Source organism: Natator depressus, chromosome 2, assembly GCF_965152275.1.
Source record: "Natator depressus isolate rNatDep1 chromosome 2, rNatDep2.hap1, whole genome shotgun sequence".
NCBI lineage: Eukaryota > Metazoa > Chordata > Testudines > Cheloniidae > Natator > Natator depressus.
Genome location: NC_134235.1, coordinates 256,448,184 through 256,472,338, shown reverse-complemented (window position 1 = coordinate 256,472,338; position 24,155 = coordinate 256,448,184). Strand labels below are relative to the sequence as shown.

General features: G+C 43.1%; 1 protein-coding gene across 1 annotated transcript; it reads left to right on the top strand.

Annotated features, from left to right (window-relative positions):
- The first annotated feature begins 1,113 nt into the window (after nucleotides 1-1,113).
- Nucleotides 1,114-22,691, top strand: ARF1 (ARF GTPase 1). Its single transcript, XM_074946436.1, has 5 exons — nucleotides 1,114-1,262; nucleotides 16,854-17,038; nucleotides 18,242-18,352; nucleotides 19,171-19,295; nucleotides 21,209-22,691. Exons 2-5 carry the CDS (start codon nucleotides 16,891-16,893, stop codon nucleotides 21,368-21,370), a joined length of 546 nt encoding a protein of 181 aa, XP_074802537.1. The 5' UTR covers nucleotides 1,114-1,262; nucleotides 16,854-16,890; the 3' UTR covers nucleotides 21,371-22,691.
- Nucleotides 22,692-24,155: the final 1,464 nt, after the last annotated feature.

Sequence of the window (24,155 nt, the reverse complement as noted above, 5' to 3'; positions counted from 1 at the left end):
TCATAAGGGAAGTATGTCACCACAAGCCATGTGCGTGTCACCCCAAGGGGTGTGCTGTCACCACAAGCCATGTGCGTGTCAGCACAAGTGGTATGCTATCACCACAAGGTAAGTATGTCACCACAAGCCATGGGTGTGTCACAAGGGGTGTGCTAACACCACAAGGGAAGTATGTCACCAGTAGCCATGTGCGTGTTACCACAAGCAGTGTGCTGTCACCACAAGCCATGTGCGTGTCACCCCAAGGGGTGTGCTGTCACTACAAGTATGTCACCACTAGCCATGTGCGTGTCACAAGGGGTGTGCTATCACTACAAGTATGTCACCACAAGCCATGTGCGTGTTACCACAGTGTGCTGTCACCACAAGCCATGTGTGTGTCACTCCAAGGGGTGTGCTATCACCACACGGGAAGTATGTCACCACTAGCCATGTGCATGTCACCCCAAGGGGTGTGCTGTCACCACTAGCCATGTGCGTGTCACCCCAAGGGGTGCGCTGTCACAAGCCATGTGTGTGCCACCCCAAGGGGTGTGCTGTCACCACTAGCCATGTGTGTGTCACCTCAAGGGGTGTGCTGTCACCACTAGCCATGTGTGTGTCACCCCAAGGGGTGTGCTGTCACCACTAGCCATGTGTGTGTCACCTCAAGGGGTGTGCTGTCACCACTAGCCATGTGCGTGTCACCCCAAGGGGTGTGCTGTCACAAGCCATGTGTGTGGCACCCCAAGGCGTGCAAGGTGCTCGTGTAAACCCAGAGGCGAGGCGTGCGCATGTCGCCAGGCGCCGGAGGCTTCGCCAGCAGGACGCACCGGCCCGCTGTGCCCCGGGGCCGCCGCCGCCGGCCCCCTCTTGCCCCCTCACCGCCGCTGGCCGGCGGGCAAAGTTCGAAGGCAAGGGACACAACCACCGTCCCCTCCCAGGCCCCGCCCCCGGCGCGCGCCTCCCTGAGGCTCTCGGCTCCGCCCCCTCGGCGCGCGCCACGGCGACACCGCGAGCCCGCCCCCTCGGCGCGCACCACCTCCTCACTCCTGCCCCCGCCCCCTCCCCTTTCCGCACGCCGAGCCGGGGCGCCGCGGGAGCTCCGCCCACCGCTTCCCTCCTCGGTTACCCGTCGTGCTCCGCGCGGCCCTGGCACTGACGTGGCTGCCCGCAGCCGCCATCTTGTGAGCCTGGGCGGGGAGCGGGAGAGAAGCGCAGGAGGGAACCGGCCCCGAGCGAGAGCCCGAACGAGACCCAGAGCCCGGGGCAGCCAGCGCCGGGTAAGCGGCGACATCCCCCTCGCGCCGCCGGCCCAACGGCCTCCCGCCCCGCGCGGCGGCCTGGGGCCCTTCGGCGCCGGCGGCTGGGCTGCGCCCCGGGCCTGGGGGTGGAGGCCGCTGGGTGGGGGAGCGTCGGGGCCCGGCCTGCCGGGAGCGGCGGGGGCGGACCGGCGTGTTGCCCAGGAGGGGAGGCACCAGCAGGCCGCGGCGCGGGCCGCCCCTCCCGGGGGAGCGTGGGGCGGCCGGGGAGCGGCGAGAAGGGGTCCGGGGAGCGGTTCAAACGGTCGCTGCCCGCGTGGGGTTCCAGTCCCGCCTCCCCGACCCGGCCTAGGGACCCGACCCCGGGACGCGCCCCCCCCCCCACCGCCCCAGCCTGGCCGCGGCCTAGGCACCCGACCTGCATGCCCCCTCTCCTTCCCCCCCCCCCCCCCCACAGCCTGGGCCCGGCCTAGGCAGCCGACCTGCCTGACCCCTCATCTTCCTCTCTTCTCCCCCCCCCCCCCACAGCCTGGGCCCGGCCTAGGCAGCCGACCTGCCTGACCCCTCATCTTCCTCTCTTCTCCTCCCCCCCCCCCCCCCCACACAGCCTGGGCCCGGCCTAGGCAGCCGACCTGCCTGCCCCTTCTTCTTCTTCTCCCCCCCCCCCCCCCCCACAGCCTGGGCCCGGCCTAGGCAGCCGACCTGCCTGCCCCTTCTTCTTCTTCTCCCCCCCCCCCCCCCAGCCTGGGCCTGGCCTAGGCAGCCGACCTGCCTGCCCCTTCTTCTTCTTCTCCCCCCCCCCCCCCCCCAGCCTGGGCCTGGCCTAGGCAGCCGACCTGCCTGCCCCCTCTTCTCCCCCTCCCCCCCCCCCCCCCCCCCCGCAGCCTGGGCCCAGCCTAGGCACCCGACTTCGGCCCAGCCAGTTTTAGGGACTCAGTCCGGAATCTCCCACCTTGGCCTGGCTAGCTCTACAGACCTAACTCCACAACCTTGGCCATGTCAGGTCTACAGATCCAACATCCTCCCCCGGCCGTGCCCCCCCTCCACCCCTGTGGGGGAGTTGGATGGGGGCGGTCAGGTCAAATCTCTCTCTCTGAGTAACTCGGAGCTGGCCCAGGGCATATGATTCTTCTTTCTCAGACCGTTGGCTAGCTTTAGGTATTTAATGACTGTCCAGTCCTGGGAGTGTGATCTGGGATGTGTGTGCGTTCATTAAAGGTTTGAGGGTATAATTGCTTAATTCTTATAGTGCTTGGGTTGGGTTTTGTGATGGGATGAAATGGTGAAGAGTACAGTTGCTGTCTTTACCCTAGAACAGAATTTCTTTCCAGTCTCAACTGCTTGGGTGGGTGACCCAGGAGGTCAGCCTTCCACTACTCTGCATGCAAGGCTTCCTTATATCAGATTAGCCCTTGGCCTACAAAATCCCATCTGCCTTTTATCTGTGGCCCATATATGACACTCCAGGAAGGTAACCCTCTCCCACAATTCATTTCACCAGTAGTATAGAATTCATTGGTCATGAGGCATGATTGGATTTACCCCATCTTAGTATAATTAAAACTTTGTCACAAAATCATCCAGTCACAGTATTTGACTTTGTCACTCTGGCACTTGGTACCTACCAAAGCAAATTCTTCAGGTTGACTGAGTGTATGCAGAAGTTTTATTTTGAATCCATCAGCTTAATCTATAGCTGAAATGTTAACTATTCAGGTAATATTTTGAATTTTGCTGTGCAACCACTGAGCCTCACAACACCTCTTTGAAGAGCATTATTATCCCTGTTGTACAGATGAGAAATTGAAAGCTTAAAGTTGAGGGATTTGTCCAAGGTCATTTAGCAGAACAGTTCTATTACTGTTTTTGCCACTCTAATAACCCAACAGGTTTTTATCTGAATTTGGGTATTCCCTGTCATAACTTTCCTTAAGGGAGTTAAATTTTCCTCCAAATACTCTTTATTTCTTTGTGGACTTTCTACTCAAAGCGGTACCGTTATATACACTGTTAAGCTTGTAGGTATGGAAGGAAAGAGATTTTCTGAAAATGTACTTAGAGGGTTGGTTTGATGCCATTATTTCCTCTACTGGACACCCATAATTGCTGCAAAGCTTGGGAGCTGACTACTTCCCCCAAGCCATTATTGTAATGGTAGCCCTGAATGAAAAGGTGAGGAAACTTATCTGACTTGAAGCTCTTAATTTGGCTGGCTTGACTGTCTTCATTTGCCATGCTTACTGACACTTCTGCTCTGGCAGAGCAGCAAAGCCAAGAGATGGTTTAAACAAATGTCACTTCTACCTGCTCAGCAGCTTTGGGTGCTACAGCAATGGACACTGGTTAAGAAACACCTTTAAAAATCAGGTGCAGGGTAAGTTGTGCCCATAAATAGGTGGCTTGACTGATCATGGTGTCCACTTATTTGCTGTGGGTTCGTAATTCAATAACCTTAAATTGGATATAGTGTCTGTTACTAATCTCAACATCAGTCTGTATCAGCAAATCCCTTAGTATAAAGTTATCAAAGTTTTTTTTTAAAAAATTCTTATCTGAAAAGGGACTATAAAAGTGGTACATTCTTACTCAATAGATCTTTGTGTAGGTCTGAGTCATACTTGTTGAGTCTGTTGACAAAATGGAGAGTTTCTTAGGCTTTGAAGCTAGCAGAGTTAGGAGTGGACAGGATTCTTTTCCTTTTTGTGACTCAGCAGAATTGTTCACTGTGGTTGTTACCCCTGTGTAAAACTGTCCCTAGGTACTAGAATTGCATGGGTACAACTAAGGGCATAATTACCATGCAGAACCCTTATTACATAAATTGGTGGAAGAAGGAAAGAAACCCATCTTGACGACAAGATTGGTTGAATTTGGAATGATGGGAGTTAAGTAAAATGACTTTTTTTCTATCAAACCTGCTCAGTAGAAAATCACTGAGATGCCAATATTTACATTTCAGGGTAGAACCACACTTTAGTTTCATCATCTGTTATGAAATATTTTATCAAGTGTAGGTCATTCTCATGAGTATTTTAGTGTTCTGGATTCTTTACAATGGGTATATTTGGTCAGCATAGCCTATGGCTACACTATAGCTTAAGTCGACATACGTTACATTGCTCAGTGGTGTGAATTGGCCACCCCCCTGAGCAACATAACTTGTGCCTAGTTAAGCACCAATGTGGACAGCACTATGGCAGCAGGAGAGCTCCTGCTGACATAGTTGCTGCTACTCATTGGGGGTGGATTAGTTAAGTGGACAGGAGACTCCCGTCTGCTTAGAGCAGTTACGTAAAAGCAGGGGTCTCCAAACTTTTTGAATCGTGAACTGCCAGGGCCAGCTCTGGGGAAGCGCAAAAAAAAAAAAAAGCGGCCGCCGGCGTGCCTCCGAAGACGGAGCGGCGAGAGCTGAGTGGCCGCCGGCGTGCCTCCGAAGACGGAGCGGCGAGAGCCGAGCGGCCGCCGGCGTGCCACCAGCTCTCCTCCTGCTGCACACCCCCAGGGATGGTCTTGCGCACACCCCACTTTGGAGACCACTGCATTAGAGAGCTTACAGTGGCGCAGCTCCATCGGTGCAGTTGCGCTGCTGTAAGCTCTCTCTCACATAGCCATTTCGTTTCTCTTCCCCCCCCGTCCCGTCCGTTGAAGGCCTTGTTCTTGTGGAGACTGTAGAACTAGTGATACAGCTACCACTATCCCCAGCTATCATTCTCTTCCTTGTACTGATGGGCAAAAGTTTTGAATCAGCTTCCTGCTACAACAGCTGTTTTTCTGCATTATTCGGCAGTTTTTCTTGCTGCTTGCAAGTATCTAATTTCATTTTTGTTTCTAATACATGAAAACATTGTGAATATATGGTATTACTTTTGCTGATGTCTCAATTCTAATATAATTCCTATTCATATGCTGATCTTGATCCAAACAGTCAGTTGAGCACTGGCTCTTGGATTTGGTCAAGTGTCAGCTACCAATCTTGTTTCATTTATTCTTTAACTTGAATTTATTCACAGTATCTAGGGTGAGTCTAGTCATAGTGTTGAACTCGTATAGTGAATGGGGATGGGGTAGTATGTCAGACATAGTTTAAAACTTGAGCAGTTTTAACTTATATAAGTATTTTGCTATTGTAAGTCTGAGCCACATTCTGTTTAAGTGGAAGTAGTTAACACTTTCTGCTGGTTAGACTGAGCACAGTGTTCTTAGGTTTCACCATTTTTGAAAGCAGATGAAGCTGTAATCAAATTACTTTAGATGTGCCTTGACTGGGTAGGAGACTACACTTAACTCTGACATCCTCGTTCAGGCAATTGGGGGCATCCAGAAGGAAAAAATAGAATAGCCTTCTGCTTCTGCCCAGAAATCTCATGATTGTAGTCAAACTCCTTCCAGTAGAGTGAATTCCTTTCCATTTTTTGCCAACCTTTTTTTAAAGGAAGATACAGAAGTAATGATCCAAATGAGCCTCTCTAAACTTAATATCTCTTTGCAAAAATGTGGGCTGCCAAAAGCTGAGAGCCCACTGGATTACTGTGGAATACATTAAATTGTTCGCCTGTTTTTTTTAGATAAACAATATTGAGTTATCCCTGTTTTTTGTCTTGATACACAAACTGTTCATAATATTTTAACGTGGTTCAGGGTTTTATTTTTGAAACTTAGAAGTACATCACTACTTCTCGTGCATTAGGTTGAACTTGAAAACAAGAACCCCAGACTAATGTGGCTTTTGAATAAAATGTTAAATGGTCCACCTTTTGTCTCCATGGGTTCTAGAACATTGTGCAGTCTACTTCTGTTCCCATTACTGCAGGAATGACTAAATCTTTAGTGCACTAGGGCAATATTTAACTGTTCATGCGCATGTCCCACCTATTTATTTCTATTACAGTAGCACCCAGGGGCCCCATTATGCTAAGCGCCGTAGGAACACACAGTGTGAAGAAGGTCTCTTCCCAGAACTTACATTCACCTGTCTACTTAAATTGTAACAGACAGAAGAGATGTGATGGAATTTAGGTGAACTCATGTTCCTTAGGAGTCATGTTTCATTCTTGTGCAGAAGCAATTGAGAAGCTGTGGCCAAAGTCGCAAGTAAGATCTACTGTCAATGAAGAACATCATCTTGATTTGAAGACATGCCAAGCTGTGTTCAACACCTGCAACAGTTGCATTTATTTGGTCCTGATATTTAGCTGCTCTTGTATGGTAGTTTGGCAGAGAAGTTCAGTTGTGGTGCTCAACATTTTTTTTAAAAGGCTTAGCTGCGACTCTTGGTTGAAAATAACTTACAGTATACATGGTTTTCATCCAGCCCATCTGGGGACTGGCATTGTCTGCTCTGCATGACTCTTCATCTAGTTTCATAGAGTGCCCTGTTCATCAAGTCTTGGAGAACATGAAAGCCACATTTAGATCAATCTTCAGTTACGCTTAGCAAGAAAAGAATACATTTTGATGGCTCTTGTGGTACCATGAAGAAGAATCACTTCAAATGGGCACAGAAGGGAATTCTTAAAGCTGAACTGTGAAGCAAAGACAGAATTCCCTTTACTGTACCATGTCTTTATAGACAGCTTTCAATTGGCTTTTTCCAGAAGGAATGGTTTATTTTACGTTAGAAACATCAGGAATGTCAGGTCTCTGCTTTCCTTGTGTTGGTTGGTAAGTAACCAAGATACTGTAACTTTTTAACTGTTTTTCCTTCCTTTTCCAAACTCAGCATCCACTCCCACCCCCTTCAGTTGGAGATAGGGAAAGTTGCAGCTCTGGTTATGGCATTATGTGTGATCAGCCATTTAAGATGCACAACAGATCTTACCAAATACCTCCATTAAAGAGAACAGAGGGCTTAATATATTGTAACAAGTTGTTGGTGGAAGGGCAGAGGAGGAGTGTAGAGGTAGTCTTAATACATCATGGTGAGAGTATTAAATGATACCATCTCTTGTTTTGCAGCTCATCTTTAAATACTCTGTACATGACTCATCTTTAATTCTAAGACTTCATAGAAAGTTAGATTGCCGATGATGATACATACTTAGACTAAAAATTCTGAAAATTAACATGACTTCTATATCTAAAACTTATGCTTAATTTTAGTCCTGTAAATAATATCTTGAAAGTAGTAGTCTTGATTTCAGTAGAAAAAATTAGAAATCCAAAACTATAATTCCAGCTTCAAAGAATTCGTTGAGTTGGCTACAACTACTTGCTATTTAGCCATCTTTCATCCTTTGCTTCATAGGTGAAAGGCCAGTAAACAACTTCTACAAACAGTTAGGTATAACATGTGTTTAGTTACATAGTTGGCAGTATTCTGATCGGGGGCTAGTTCTAAAATTTGCTGCAATAGAACATTTTAAGCTAAAGGAAATTCTTCAAGTACGAAAGCATGCAGGTTTGTTTAATTGGCTATATATCCATTTCAGGTGTGAAATACTGTGCTGCTAGACTACGTTGGCACTAAAACTTCTAAAATGGTTTATCCCTGTGAAAGTTAGAAATGACCCAACATCCAAACAGTACTTTACAGGTCAAAGGCACACCAAGGAAAACTAAAGAGGTTGGGTAAAACTGTGTTTCTTTACTCTGTGCATTTGTTAGCACTTCGTATAAGTCCATGCAAATAAATTTTACTTAGTCTTCAATGAGGAAGAGTGCCTTTGATATGTTGCGGGGGGGGGGGGCGGAAATTGGTTCATAAACCTGTCATTTGTGCCCATTAAGCATTTAAGTAGCTGGCAAAACATTTGGACACAAGAAGCAGTTTCTAGAATTACATTTTGGTTATACTGTTGACAAGAAAGCCAACATAGGCAGTTGGGCATGGAGAAAAGGACTGCTGTGAAAAATATTTTAAATACATATCTGAAATCACAAGTTTAATATTACATTTCAGACCGATAGTGCTGTGGCTTCAATATGGTCAGATCTTTTATACAAAGGAGGCATTTTAACTAGTTATATTGTAAATAGCATGTTGTGGTGCACAAGAATGTGTGTACATTAATGATACTCTTTACCAGTTGTAGCTATTGGAAGAAAAAGCTAAAGGAAAAACAGCTGAAACTGCTAGTGCTGGCTAAGGGTTTAGCAAGTCTTCAGAATGCCTTCCTTACAGCTGCTTTCTCTTTAACAGACATGGCATGTTTGTACTCTGAAGTAGGGAATTAAGCTTTTCTGCAGTCAGTCTTATTTGCTAGCAGTGCCTTTCCATCTTTTTTATGTTGGTCATCATCAGTAGTAGAAGGCAGTTTGTGAGCAAGATGCTTATACTCCTGACCAATAGCTTTTCTTGCCATGGTTTGAAACAGTGGACATGTGTAACATCAGTTTAATTGCTGCTGAAGCTCCATGTGAGTGTGGTTATGGAGGAGCACAGATGTAAATATTTTGGTTTTGCATCTAACATTCTACTACTCAAATTGTGAAAATGGCAGAAGGATGTTGGATATCCAAGTTTTTCCCCACCCTATTGCCTTAACGCAGTGGTTTTCAAACTTTTGTACTGGTGACCCCTTTCACATAGCAAGCCTCTGAGTGCGACCGCCCCCTAATAAATTAAAAACACATTTTTATATATTTAACACCATTATAAATGCTGGAGGCAAAGTGGGGTTTGGGGTGGAGGTTGACCGCTTGCGACCCCCCATGTAATAACCTTGCCACCCCCCAGTTTGAGAACCCCTGCCTTAAAGCATTCTACAATATCTTTTCGTTAAAACAGTGTGAAATTACAGGAAATGGCGACTTACAGCACAATTGCTTTTTTATTTAGTCAATAAAGAAGTTGAATCAGTTGTACATGGCCAAATGGAACTGTGCCATGAAAGACTAAAAGACTGCATTCCAGTTTTCAAAGATCTTAAATCCCAGTTAAAACATCAATAAAAATACGCACCTTTCTTGGCAGATTATTTACAGCATAGTTTGAATTAAAATTAGTAGACTGGCTTTATTCAACAACTATTGGATAGCATACAAGCAGCAAAAGGAGGAACATACTGAATTTCTAAAGGCACGCAAGTAAAATAAAATGCCATTAAAACTGGTATGGATGCTAAAGTATAGAACACTACTAAACGTACCTTTTAGTCACATCCCTTTTATTTTAGATAATGTAATGCTTAAAGGTTAACATTTGTCAGTGGTGCCATATACCACTTGAGCAAACTTCTAAAATGAATTCTGTGTAGTAAAAGCATTACTATAAGACTCAGTCACTCTAATTTTAACTTTGCTATGACTTTACCTAAGATACATCACTTGCTAGAAATGTACCTGAAGTTTGAGATATATTGTACTTCCTGGTATAAATTTGCAGTCTTACCCAGAAATGAGTCTTTGTTCCTCTTACTGCTTACCAGTGACACGCAACATCTTAACTGAACCTGAATAACAGGTTTCTACCACTGTGCAAACCTTGTGGGAGGTGCTATAGAATGCAACATCAGAGTAAGGGTGTGCTCTGTAGTGCTCAGGGCTTGTCTATACTTACAACGATGCAGCTGCCCCGGTAGCACTTAGTGAAGACCCTACCTACGACACAGAAGAGCGTCTCCTTTCAGCGTAGGTACTCTACTTCCCTGAGTGGCAATAGCTAAGTTGACGGGAGGAGCCCTCCCATTGACATAATTTTGTCTACACCAGGGGTTTAGTCAGTATAACTACATCACTCGGGTGTGGATTTTCACCTAAGGGATGTAGTTATACCAACATAAGTTTGTATGTAGTACAGGGCTGGGCCTAATGAGCAGCAAAACAGGAGTAAGAGTAGCAAAGGCATATTCAGAGCTGGTGAATGGTACTAGGTTTCAGCCTCCATGGATGTCAGTCATGTCTACAAAATGCTGTTGGCACATTTAGCAGCAGCTCAATCTGTAACATCAGCCCTGACCTGGAGGGCCGTACCTTACAGGTGATAGAACAACAGAATCTGTTAATTCTCTTGCATCTCTTCTGAGGATGCTAGCTGGGGACTTGCCTATATACAAAAACTGCCTATTGCTGACAGTGGGTGGTGCTGAATGTGGTTTGGCTGCATATGAAGACAAGGATAAACCACATTAAGGTAACTTTTGTCGTGTAGACAAGCCCTGGCTGAACTACTTGTGGAGGTTATACCTGTGCACTGGGAACTAGACAGAGACCACCAAACTAGCTTCACATGGACTGTCAAACTGTTAACAGAAGTAATATTTGGGGTCTCTACTAACTTGAGTTAAGGGAAAAGAAAACCGGACTAAAGGAAGATTCTTTACTTAAGAATAGGCCATATATTGGGTAGTTAAGACTCACTTTAGTATAGTTTGCCTTTTCTCAGGTAAGACACGTAATGGCACACGTCCAGACATCTGGAAGAGGCGAGAATGAGAAGACACTGGTATGTCTACACAGTAAACATGCGTGGCTGACCCGTGTCAGCTGACTGACTCAAGGAACTCAGGCTGCAGGGCTGTTTAATTGCAGTGTAGACATCTGGGCTCCAGCCCAGTCATCTATACTGAAGTTAAACTGCCCAGTGAGCCCTAGTCAGCTGACATGGGCCAGCCATGGATATTTAGTTGCAATGTAAACATAGTTTTCATGGGCCTTTTTGGGTAAGGGTCTCGCCATATGGAGTGGAGAATTCAGAAATTGTCAGTGTTAATAGTTAGGCTGGTGGTCTTCATAAGTAGATGTGCTAGGGGAAAGAACTAGAAGACAGTTTATATTGCTATAGTGCGAGATGCCCCAGTCACAATTATGTCCCTGTTATACTTTGCGCTATACAGACACATGAAGGTACAGAAGGCATGACTGAATCTCTTCCATTAATAATAATTATGTAAAAATAGCACTAAAGCCTGTCTTTAAAAAAAAAAAAGAGAGAGAGAGATTATAGGGTGGTGAGAGAATGGAAGTTATGCTGATTGATACAAACTGGAAGATGAGTTAGTGGAAGGAGACAAAAGGGGAACTGGAGACTGGAAGAGGCGTAAAATAATAGAAGCTTCCCTCTTTCCAGCAGCCATGGTAGGGGGTAAGTTTATCTAACATCTAGCCAGAGGCAAATACAAAAGAGACCCCCAAGCAGGGTCCAGGAATAGCACCAGGAATTGCATAATTAACACAGGTTTGTAGCTGGGTTTCTCTATAGAGCATTGCTACTAGTAAGTATTGCTTCTGTCTAATGGGTACCTAGTAAATGTTTCAAGTTCTGACTTTTACACAGATGGAAACTAGATTGTAAATATTTTTATGCCATTAAAAGGACTACAGCTATATGCTCAAGTATTGTGTACAGTTTGGGTGCTGCTATAGAGAATATTGGACAAGACACAGAACTGGGTAACAATTGTGGTAAAGCATACATTGTATCCAAGGAGAGGAGCTAAGTTTATATTCAGTAGAAAAGATCATTTAAAATGGAGACATAGTGAAAAGTGTAAAAATCTGAAGTTGAATAGAAAGGTGGATGTCATAAAACTACTGAGGAGGATGATAGTTCTAATTTAGGCTTAAATGGGGAGCACAAACTTATCTGCCACCAAAAGAATTCAAGGAAAATCCTCCTGTCTCCATAGTTTGTGGAGGGGAAGTAGCAATGGAATTTAAGTGTAAACATAGCCCTGGTCTACACGGGGGTGGGGGGTTGACCTAAGATACGCAAGTTCAGCTACATGAATAGCATAGCTGAAGTAGGTGTATCTTAGGTCAACTTGCCTGGCCGTGAGGATGGTGGCGAGTCGACTGCTGCCGCTCCCCGTCAACTCCGCTTCCCCCTCTCACGAGCTGGAGTTCCAGAGTTGACAAGGAGCGCGTGTGGGGATCGATTTATCACGTCTAGATGAGATGCGATAAATTGATTCCCCGGTAGATCAATCACTACCCGCTGATCCAGCGGGTAGTGAAGTCCTGCCCATAGAAACTTGTTACTGTAAGACAACCACAGATTGTATGCCTCTTTTGAGGCATGGGAATACATTAAGAATCTCAACTACATGTTAACTGAGTATCCAGTTTTAAATGGCTGCTGTCAAGATAGTCATAACCTAAATTCAGTTATGTCTTTAAACATGTAAAATATTTTTTAAAAATTTACTCCACTTCTTTACAGGGCTTGTAAAGTAGCCTAATAGTGGTGGTACTCAGCCCTCCAGCAGGGGTGTAGTTATAAATGCCTATGTAACAAAATAAAGTCCAAATCTTTTTTTTTAGTCTGGTATAGGGATCTGCTGTGGAGGCAGCACACTCCTGCCCAGTGGAATGCTTCCTGTCATTCACTCCCCTCACCAAATAAGGATTGACATTGTCTGCTGCGAAAGGAGGCATCTCCTGTTCTTGTCTGGAAGACTGGTGACAGTGTTTTGAGGAAATGGGGGCTCTAGAAAGAAGGAAATGCATTCCTTTGCAAATGAGTCATGCCATAATCTTTCTGTGTGATACAACATTCATAAGTTGAACTACAGTTCTCTCCAGTAGCTCAATATTTTGGCTTTATAGGAATATGAAAGCATTAAGCTTTCTTAAGAGAAAGCATCTCTTTTTAACTATGACAATAAAACAGATTTTAACTGGAAGTAAACCTAACAGTTTCCACGCCACATCTTATTAAACTTAAGCGAATTAAATGTTGGTGAAAGATTCCAGAATGACAGCCATCGAGACTGAAAACAAACATGGACAGTGGTGCAACAGAAGCATTCCACTGTGCCGATCCTAAACTTTAGTCTATATGTGAAAGAGAATGATAGCTTCTTGATCATTCTGAGACTAATAAGGATCCCTTTGACAGAGGGCACTGGGATGCGCAAATCTTTTTTGGGCGCTACACTGAGTCATATTTAGTCTAACTTCCAATATTTATATATTGGCTTCAGTAATATTCAGTAATTCCACAATTATTTTTAAAACTTTGGTTTAAAATGTATCGACTAGAACATCATTTTTAAGAACATAATTGCTGAGAACCTTCAGTGAGTTTTGCAGCGAAACTATACTATTCTTAACACATTGCTAAACAAATCAAGGTAGATTCTGGTCTCTTTGCATTACTCATTGCTAAGTATTTTGGGGTTGGGGAAGTGTAATAACTGACATGTTTTAGTCATCAAAAGGAAATTGAGTTCTGTGACATGGACTATCTTAAGAGTTTCTTAAATTCGAGGGACAGTCTTAAGTCTCCCTTGCTTACTGCACATGTGCAGTAAACTTTCAGATGACCGATTCATTGGTAATGTGTTAACAGAGTACACATCATATTATATAAAGAATTTGGCTTATTGTAGTAAACAGAAATCCTCTAAAAATCATGCCGTTTATGACTGTGTATTCCTGCTGTCTTTTTTGTTCGAAAATGTATACCGTAATTTTAAGTTAACTTTTCCATTCGTGATGGTCATCTCTGCATATATCAATGTGCATTCGAGACCTCAGTTTCCAGGCAAAACAGTAACAAAGTGAATTATGTCACCAGTTCAGTGTAATGCAGTGTCACCATCTACTAGTTAAGGAACGTAAAAAATGTTAAGCTTTTGTTTTTAAATGCCCTTAAGTTCTTACCCTTTCTCTCTGGTAAAATTTGTCGTGGATGCTGTTTTCAGTTGAACGCAACATACAGTGATATTTGTTAGAAAAATAATAATTTTTTATTGCCATAAGCGGCAATAATTCCTATCCCTAGAATGACATGGTAATATCTTTTATTGGACCAACTTCTGTTGTTGAGGGAGACAAGGTTGGTCCGATAAAAGATAATACTTCACCCACCTTATCTCGCCAATATCCTGGGACCCACACAGCTACAACACTGCATATCCTTAGAGTGTAGTACTGAATTTGCTGATAGCAACATAATGTACCTTTTTAATGGAAATATAGCAGTGTATCAGATACATAGGTGAACTGCAAAGGTTTTGCTGAAAATGTAACCCTGTGGGTCAGGACTTAAAAGTAGAAAAGCAGATATCTGTTAAAACTGTCTTGTATTTTAACAGCTTCAGAGCACTAGTTTCCTCAAATCCTAAAGAATCATATTCTGAGCTATTCTTTTGGTCTTCCGCTTTCATCTCAACTTCAGTGCTCACTTGTAGATAGGATTAGAGTAGAATGATTAACACCACCACCATTTTCTCATATTGTCCTTTTGACTGATACTTTTGCGTACCCAATCTCGACCAACAGTCAATGATATCTCATAGAAAGTTTCAATAAAACCAGTTGATCCACTTTTGAGAAGATTGTCTGTCTCAAAGATGCAGGTTTGGTGTTTAGCAAAGCCTCAGCCAATATGTTCACATTGCAAATTGGCTTCCTCGTATAAATCAATCCGCTGGTGAGGAGGGAAGCAACTGTTAAAGAGCAGGGAAACATGGTGGGCTGTGTCAGGGGGATTTGTCACTTCCCATGTCTTTGTTTAGTGCACAGAGTAGTGTTAGTGTTTGTGTTTTTAAAAAAAAATAAAAATAAAAAGGCAGCCCAGGTCTTAACATCTTCTAGTCAGCTTAGAGTGAATGGTATATTTATCATTTTGAGGTAATATATGTGCTATGAGTAACCCACACAAAGCGTTGAGGCACGATGAAGTAGTCAAGTGTGTTGTTCATGTTGATAAATCACGTACACTTCAATGTTTTCTTTCACTAAAAATTAATACTTAGCTTTTGTATAACTTTTCAGCATTGGAAAAGGATGGTGATGCTGAGTATGTCGGTAATTGAAAGACATAGCGTAAGCACACTAACAAAAGATTCAGGACTACTTATGGTAGCTGTCTTATAATTAGGACTACCTTTTCCCCCATTTGTCAAAGTCCTTGCATTTTCCATAGTTAGGCAAAACAGTTTAAAAAAACCACTAATCTGTATCCAGTGCATTTTTAAAATCCTGAAAAGACCATGAGCTCCTGACAGCTTTTGTTAGAATTTGTGTTCAGCTGCTAGTCTATAGCTGTTCTTAGCCCATGTCACTATGAAGAATGTTGTCAGTAGTTATACATGCAGTAACTTGTACATAAGACCAGATGGGATTCACCCAAGAGTTCTGAAGAAACTCAAATATGAAATTGCAGAACTACTAATTGTGGTATGTAACCTTTTGCATAAATCAGCCTCTGTATCAGATGACTGGAGGATACTAACATAATGCAAATTTTTGAGAGGCTCCAGAGACAGTCCTGGCAATTACAAGGCGGTAAGCCTAAATTCAGTACCAGTCAAATGGGTTGAAAATAGAGTAAAGAACAAAATTGTCAGACACATAAATGGACTCAGTATGCTGGAGAAGAGTCTGTGTGGCTTGTATAACAGGAAATTATGTCTCACCAATCTGTTAGAGTTCTTTGAGGGTGTCTGCAAACGTGGTCAAGGGTGAGCCAGTGAATATGGTGTACTGGGACTTTTAGAAAGCTTTTGACAAAGTCAGTCTCCAAGGCTTTTAAGCAGAGTAAGCACTCATGGGATAAGAGGGAAGGTCCTCTAATGGATCAGTAGCTGGTTAAAAATAGGAAACAAAGGTTAGGAGTAAATGGTTTTCACAGTGGAGAGAGGTAAATAGCAGAGTCCCCCGAGGATCTGTACAGGAACCAGTGCTGTTCAATACATAAACTTTCTGGAAAGAGAGAAACAGTGAGGTGGCAAAGATTGACAGACAATAAAAATTACTCAAGATAGCTAAGTCAAAAGCTGACTGGGAAGAGTTACAAAAGGATCTCACAAAACTTGGTGACTGGGCAACAAAATGGCAGCTGAAATTCAGTGTTGATAAATGCAAAGTAATGCACTTTGGAAAACATCTCAACTATACATATAAAATGGGGTTTTAATTAGCTGATACCACTCAGAAAGATCTTGGAGTCATCATGGGTTGGTCTCTGAAAACATCTGTTCCATGTCCAACGATAGTCAGAAAAGTGAACAATATTAGGAACCATTAGGAGAAGGATAGGTAATAAGACAGAAAATATCATAATGCCACTAGATGAATCCATGGTACGCCCACACCATGAATACTGCGTGCAGTTCTGGTCACCACGTTTCAAAAAAGATACAGAGAAGGGCAACAAAACTTATTAGTTTCTATGTGAGGAGAGATTAAAAGACTGGGACTGTTCAGCTTAGAAGAGATGACTAAGGGGGGTTATGATAGAGGCTTATACAATCATGACTGGTGTGGTGAAAATGAATTAGGAAGTGCTAGTTACCCCTTCACAGAACACAAGAATCAGGGATCACCCACTGACATTAATATGCAGCAAGTTTAAAAAAAACATAAGGCAGTACTACTTCACACAGTGCATAGTTAACCTGTGGAACTCGTTGCTGGGGATGTTGTGGAGGCCAAAAGTATAACTGGGTTCCAAAAAGAATTGAATAAGTTCACGGAGGATTGGTCCATCAATGGCTACTAGCTGAGATTGTCAGGGACACAACCCCGTGTTCTGGGTGTCCCTAAGCCTCTGACTGGCAGAATCTGGGGCTGAACAACAGGGGATCGATCACTCAATTACTGCCCTGTTCTGTTCATTCCTGTGAAGCCACTGTTAGAAGACAGGATATTGAGCCAAATGGACCATTGGTCTGACCCAATATAACCATTCTTATGTTTTAATTGTCTTGAATTTCTTCTTTCTAGATTTCATTGGCCAGTGCGGGAACACCATATTTCAAGCATGGGAAATATTTTTGCTAACCTCTTCAAAGGCCTTTTTGGCAAAAAAGAAATGCGTATTCTTATGGTTGGTCTGGATGCTGCAGGAAAGACCACTATTTTGTACAAACTTAAACTTGGCGAAATAGTAACTACTATCCCTACTATAGGTAAGATATTTACATTTTGCTTGCTTTTTTAACCATTTTGAGATGCTGGTCCCTGTGGCACATTGTTCACATACATCGGTGTCTTGAGTCTGTCATGTGCTTTGCTGGTTTCATGGCTCGGTTGCAGTGCTGCATCCTGACTTGGCTCTAGTGACAGTTCACCTCTGAAGGGTTGGGATGGAAGCAGTTACCTCTTTAGGCCTGGGAGGAGAAGAGAACCTATGACCAATGTTCCCTCTAATTTTTTACATCCATGTGCGGAATGAATTTTGTTATGTGCACTAATATGGAGGTGATGTGTGGTGGGGGTGGGGCCCAGTGGTTCAGAGTGTGGCGGGGGGCAGAGGGTTGGGATGCAGTGGGGAGAGGTTTGGGGTGCAGGTTGCAGAGGGTAGGGGTGTGGAACAGGGCTCAGGTCTGGGGCAGGGAGTTGGGGTGCAGGGGGCTCTGGCTAGGGATGAGGGGGTTGGGGTGCAGGCTGTGGTGGAGGGGAAGGACCTTTCTTCTCTCCCTCCCCCTCCCCTCCTCCCCCCCCCCCCAATCTCGCTGCAGCGGGCCAGGGGAGAGGCACCTTTTCCGGCCGCAGCAGCTCCGGGGCTAGGGCAGGGGGAGAGGCGCCTCTCCAGTCTAGGGCCCCTGTGGTTGCACGCTTGCATGGCCCTTGATAGCCTGCCGTGTGGCCGCACAGCTTACAGAGAACTTAGCATATGACTGCTTTTAATTCCATTCCTTCCTTCTGGCCAGTGTGTGGAGCAGCTTTTGATAGGCTGGGGAAGTTTGTCTAACTTTTCTATGCTAAGGGCACCACAAACATGAATCATTTGTGGGGGGGGTAGGGATGGAAAAACAGAGTGGCTCTTCTGGGGAGATGGAATGGTCAGAGGTTAGAATCAAATCAATAAAATCTGAAGGTAAGGTAGGAAGGAATATATTTAAAAGTCCTTTTAGTTCCTCTTACAGTTCCAGCCGCAGAAGTTTCAGTTGAGGAGCCATTCATACACACTCATTACTGTCTATTTTAGGGGACTTCAGAAGGTAAGAGAAACGGCTCGTAACCATGTTGAGGTCTTGAGAGGAAAATGTGAAAGCATCTAAATTCAACTTCATATACTTGTCTTTTATGGTTACTTCTGAGCATGAATTGGAGACAGTAGTATATATTTTCCTGCTTGATCAATTTTTTTGTCACCATTTCTATTTCAGGTTTCAATGTAGAAACAGTAGAATACAAGAACATTAGCTTCACAGTGTGGGATGTAGGTGGTCAGGATAAGATCAGACCTCTCTGGCGCCATTATTTCCAGAATACACAAGGTGGGTCCTCAGTTAAATGACTGTCTATGGTAAAGAAACTTGTGTGTGTTAAACTTTTTTTTCCTGAATTGCTTACTACATGAAAACATAAGCCAAAGCATCAAAAAACTGTCCATTCAAGGGTTTGGTAAGTGGGTACCAATCCAAAACTTCAGTGTTTTTGTTTCAGTTCCCAAATTAGATTAACGTAGATGTAAAAATGACAACAGTTGCTCCTTTAAAACACTTGAGAATCAGCTGTTTTGCTTGCCTGTCAAAACCAGAGTTCAGAATTCTTTCCTCTGGAAGAGTTGAAAATCTGCTTTTAAACTAATGGAGAAAATATGCTCCTTTTTAAGTACTTGTCGTCTACTACAGAGCTAACATAAAACCAGGAGTGAAGGACATGAGATAACTAGAGGAATTGATGTTAAAGCATGTAAAATACAAGTCTTGTAGCAACTCTCCTGCCCTATAACAATTCTTTTTTTAAGAGAACTTACACTGTGTGAAAATATTTTTTTGTAGTTCTCTGTGTGTGTGTAATTTGAAATCTGTTCTTGGTCCAAAATTGGGAGGAAAATCTATGCATAGTCAGCATTTGCTGGGATTTGTCATTATCTCAAACAAAAGATGTTCTAGCAGCCAGAGACACACGAAGTGGTATGTACGTATTGATAAGCTGTTTGCTTTATCTTCGTTAAAACTTCAAAATACTTGATTGTTCTCCAACCCTCCCCCCCCCGCCCTGACCTGAAAAAAGCTAGGATTTTTTTAAAAGGAGAATTTCTGGTGTGCAGCTAGTTGGGTTTTTTGTAATGATTGTTTTTGTTTTATAGGTTTGATTTTTGTGGTTGACAGTAATGACAGAGAACGAGTGAATGAGGCCAGAGAAGAGCTTATGAGAATGTTGGCAGAAGATGAGCTGAGAGATGCTGTCTTACTAGTGTTTGCTAACAAACAGGTATGAGTTAAAGGCTTCTATTTAAAAAACAATTCTGAAGAGTCATGAAATAGTTGTGTAAAAATGTTTGGTACACTGCGATATGGCAGTCTTCAACATTCTTTAGTGAGAGACTGAAAGGGTACTCAGTAGAATACCATATTGACACTGATCTGTAGCTCCACGGGCTTCAGCTAAATTTAAAGTGTGGGTCCTTCTCTGAAAACTGACTCCATCAAAGTGACATCATAAATCTGCATATTTGTCACACTAATTTCCATACCAGATTCTCAGCTTGCTAGTAAAGAATGCTGCCAACTTGAATTTAAGTTAATTTAAAAGTATTCTGCTATTGCAGCTGTCTGAATTTCCCCATGCAGTCTGGAAACTGACTATAAATAAATATTGCCAAAGCATACAGTAACCTGAAGATAGTTTATCTAATTCATTAGTTATGGTAAATTTAGGTGTCCCTTGTAATTCTGTCAGTTGACTGCCTTTGTGGTATCCCTTTAAAAAAAAAAAAAAAAAAAATTGAATGGCAAGCTCTGCAAACTCTCCATAGACTCAGTCTAGCTGGGTTTTCTGTCTCATGCATCACCACCAGTAGTGCATGGCTTGGTCCAGATTAGGTCCTCCCTAAAACTCATGTAACTGTATTGCAAATTTGAACACATGCAGCTAATTAACTTTTCTGTGTGTAAGAATAGAATTCAGTTGACTCAGCTTTATTGGCTACAGCCATTAAAAGCAATAAGTAGTCATTGTTAGTCTTCAGGCAAGACTGAAGGTAGGCAGGGAGCAGAGCTGTTAAGAGTGCTATTTATGTACCTGCTCGTCAGAACTGCACTTCAAGTTTTTTCAGAAAAATCCCGTTTCCTCAGCTGTGAAGAGAACCTCGTGACTAAATGGGAGCTGACATTGTGAGGTCTCCCAGATGGCCTGAAACAATAGCCCTGAAGTGTGAACTGTCTTATCTCAGTACATGTTAATTCTGAACCTTAGGGCTTGTCTACGCTACCCGCCGGATTGGCGGGCAGCGATCAATCCACCGGCAGTCGATTTATCACATCTAGTCTAGATGCGATAAATCGACTGCTGAGCACTGTCCTGTCAACTCCGGTACTCCACCAGAACAAGGAGCGCAAGCGGAGTTGACGGGAGAGCGTCAGCTATTGACTTACCGCAGTGAAGACACCGTGGTAAGTAGATCTAAGTACATGGACTTCAGCTATGCTATTCACATAGCTGAAGTTGCATATCTTAGATCAACCCTGCGTGGTAGTGTAGACGAGCCCTTAGTGAGTTTAAATGTCAACATTAACCATTTCGCTGCTGATCTCTTAGCAGAAGCATCCAGCAATTATAGAATTGTAGACAGCTTGAATAGAGTTCCACCCCTTTTTCTAATTTGATCAGACTGTAAGATTCTCTTTTTTAAAAAGCACATTACCAAAGTTAAAAGATTAAACAGAAAGCTGTTACTTTAATCTACAGCTGAGAGAAAGCAGAATCTTAACCTGAGAGCAGAGATTTTCAAAGGTGTAATTTAAATTCTTTAAAATTGCTAAATTAAAATGTAACTGCTAATTTAATTAAAAAGGTAAATCTTTAGATATCCTTGCTTTTCCATTTAAGAAAATGAATTCTGCACTTCAGTTCTGCATCACCAGCTTCCTTTTTCTTATACAATACAGTACTTTGGGGCAGTTTCGTTTCATAGGATGAAATAAATACTTTTCATTGACTTGTGTTAAATTTTTCTGAAAACTCATTGAGTTAGGATAGTTACATACTAAGGTGTTATGCAAATACTTCTGGTGTTCATTTAAGTATCACTTGGTTTCGTACCTTCTCATATGTGAACACTTGAACTGAAATATGTAAAGGATTTTTGTAAGTGGAAAATGACTTCCTTGTTTTCCCACATTCAGGACCTCCCTAATGCAATGAATGCAGCAGAAATTACAGACAAACTTGGACTCCATTCTCTTCGTCACAGGAGCTGGTATATCCAGGCAACCTGTGCCACTAGTGGAGATGGTCTCTATGAAGGACTGGACTGGTTGTCCAATCAGCTCCGAAACCAGAAATGAAACCATAAAACTTCCTCTTCCCTCTTTTTCCTTCCCTCCCTTTTATTTCCTCCTCTTCGCCCTTCGCTTTACTCTAATGTGGCAAACTGTGCTACTTTGTGGTATTGAGTGCCGGAAGCTGTTTTCATTACTTTTGTCACAGTATGTATTGCACCATGCTGTAAATGTGGCAAATACAAGCCTGAAAACAGGTTTCTTATTTAATGTAAATAGTTTTTGTTTCCAATGAGGCAGTTTCTGGTACTCCTATGCAATATTACTCAGCTTTTTTTATTGTAAAGAATCAACTCACTGTTTAGTACTGGGAAGGGATTTAAGCGGATTAACATATGGGTTGCCAGTAGTCAATGTACAATAGAGCTGAATACTGTCCCTGTTGGGTTGTGAGATCTGTGTTGAGATCCATTTGGTGGTTGGTTTTTAACCTGAATGCTCTATTTTTTAAAAAGCTACAGAAAAGTAAAACACTTGAGCACATAAGAAGTATGTTGGACATAATTTCTGTGATTCCAGTTTGAATATCAGTGATTTTTAATTCCTTTGACATGGCCAAGCAGAAATGAAACCAAGCTTCATCTGATTAAAATACAGATCCATGTAACTGCTAGATCTCTGGATCTTTCTGTAGTTCATAGCATGTGTGTTCAAAGGTTTGTTTGAACTGGTTTAGAGCAGTTTGAAAATTTGTTCATGCAGCTTAAACCTCTGTGTTTTGCTTCAGATAAGGTTGATATTGTGATCTTCCATCAGACTTGAATAATTTCTGGGAGGGTCACATTTTTAACCTCTTACATCCTATGTGAAGTGTTTTGTACTTTTCTTGTGTGTAAACCACTCCAGAAGGCAAAACCTTTCCACAGAAAGGACAGCCTACGTCAGTCCTAAGCTCTATAGTCGGAAAGTACTGTACGTAAATAAGAAATGCCATGAACAAGTCACCAAACATCTAGGTATAGTGTCTAGAAAAAAGCATGAGAGTCTGGAGAATCATTCCATTCTAGAAGTATTAAATCCCATTTTGGAACAATCCCATATCTGTATATGTGTGAAAACCCTGGGCATCCCTCATACTGCAAGGTTCAGATTTGCCATCAGAAAAAGATCTCTTTACTTTTTTCTTTTGTATTTTGATAAACACTGAAGAAGCTGGAGCTGTTGAAAACATTAAACTTGGGGAACTATCAGAACTGGTTTGTTTAGTGTTGCGGAAACCTTTATGCTTTCAATACACAATTAGTAATCAAACTGTTTTGTATACTTGTTTCAGTTTTCATTTTGACAAACAAGCACTGTAATTAAAGCAATTAGAATAAACTCTTAACTATTTCATGTTTTTATGTCTTGCTGTTTATTTGATCACCTTCGTAGAATCATAAAGAAATACTTGTTGAATAAAATGTTTCCTGAAACTTGCACTAGTATTATTCATAGATCACAATGATCCCTTCCAGCCTTGGAATCACCTTGTCTGGCCTCCTGTATAATGCAGGCCATAGAACTCCCCAAAATAATTCCTACAGCAGATCTCCTAGAAAAACATCTACTCTTGATTTAAAGATTCAGTTATTTGTGGTATGCCGAGTTACATCACTGCCTGACCTGTAACTGAGTCACATTTCTACCTGAGCAGTAAAGAATCCTCTCAGGGAGGTGTTAGGCCTTAAATTTGCTGAAATCCAGTGGGGGTTGCTCACTGGGTTTTAATCTACCCCTTGTCATACTTCTAAGCAGTAACTTAATGTGAGATCTGAAAATAAGCCTTATCTCTTAGTTTGAACAAGGTGGTTAATAAAATCTCAGCATCCCAACAGTGTCTCCTGGAGTTTGGTTGAGTCCTGGGGTGAAATCCCACTAAAAATGTCCCACCTGTCAGCCACATGTTACAGCGTAGCTGCTGTAATTGTTCCTAGGGGACTGCAGTGAACCTGGCTGTGGGCTGGAGCAAAGCCCATATCATCCAGAAATACTGCAGCGCATTGGCTTCTGATAGTAGACAGAGCAGATGCGGAGCAGGCAAAACAATGCCTCTGAGGAGCTGATTTCAGATTAGTTCCTGTGGGTACTGGGGTCTTCTGCACTGCAATTGCTTCCTGCTTCAACAGAGAGGGAAGGGAAGTCTGAGCTTGAGAAAAATCCAGTGAGCTGAGGGGATTCAGAGCAAGGAAGGAGACTAGTACCCAGCCTGGGGGCTGGAGCAATTTCTAAGATGGGGCAGTATTCTGATCTGGGAGGGGTTGGCAGCTGGCTTGCACAAGTTGAGTGGGAGAATTGATTGTGGATGGACTATTGTAAGTGAGGTGGTTGGGCTGGGGGAAGACAGGAGGAGGAAATGGGAGCACAAGCATTGGATTCGAGGGCATATAGAAAACAGGTCTGTGGGCAGGAGAAAACCACACAGGAATCAGGCCCATTTTAAAAATATCCCCCTTATCTCTGAACTCTAAACCAAACCCCACCTTCAGGTGACTTCACTTCTGCAACAACAGAACAGTCCTGCCCTGACATGGTGTCAGTTTAATGACCGAAGACTCTTCCTTTTGCCATTGTGAATTATGATCAAAGAAAGATGGTGCTCATTTTCTTCTTTCCCCATCTGGCACTGCTACCCATTCAGCCATAGCTGACACAAGCAAGTTCTTACTCTGCTTGTGAGCGCTCTGCGGGAGATACTGGGGCCTGACCTGGATTCACTTTGGTTTTGTTTCATTGTGATGAGGGTGTTTTACCCCCACAATTGCTGGAAAGGATTAATGCAGAGAGAGCAGGGGGCTAATTAACCCCACAG

Coding starts and splice junctions, on each gene's coding strand:
- ARF1 (XM_074946436.1), top strand. CDS start 16,891: ATGGGAAATATTTTTGCTAACCTCTTCAAAGGCCTTTTTGGCAAAAAA. Junction 17,039..18,241: donor AACTACTATCCCTACTATAG/GTAAGATATTTA, acceptor TTTCTATTTCAG/GTTTCAATGTAGAAACAGTA. Junction 19,296..21,208: donor TAGTGTTTGCTAACAAACAG/GTATGAGTTAAA, acceptor TCCCACATTCAG/GACCTCCCTAATGCAATGAA.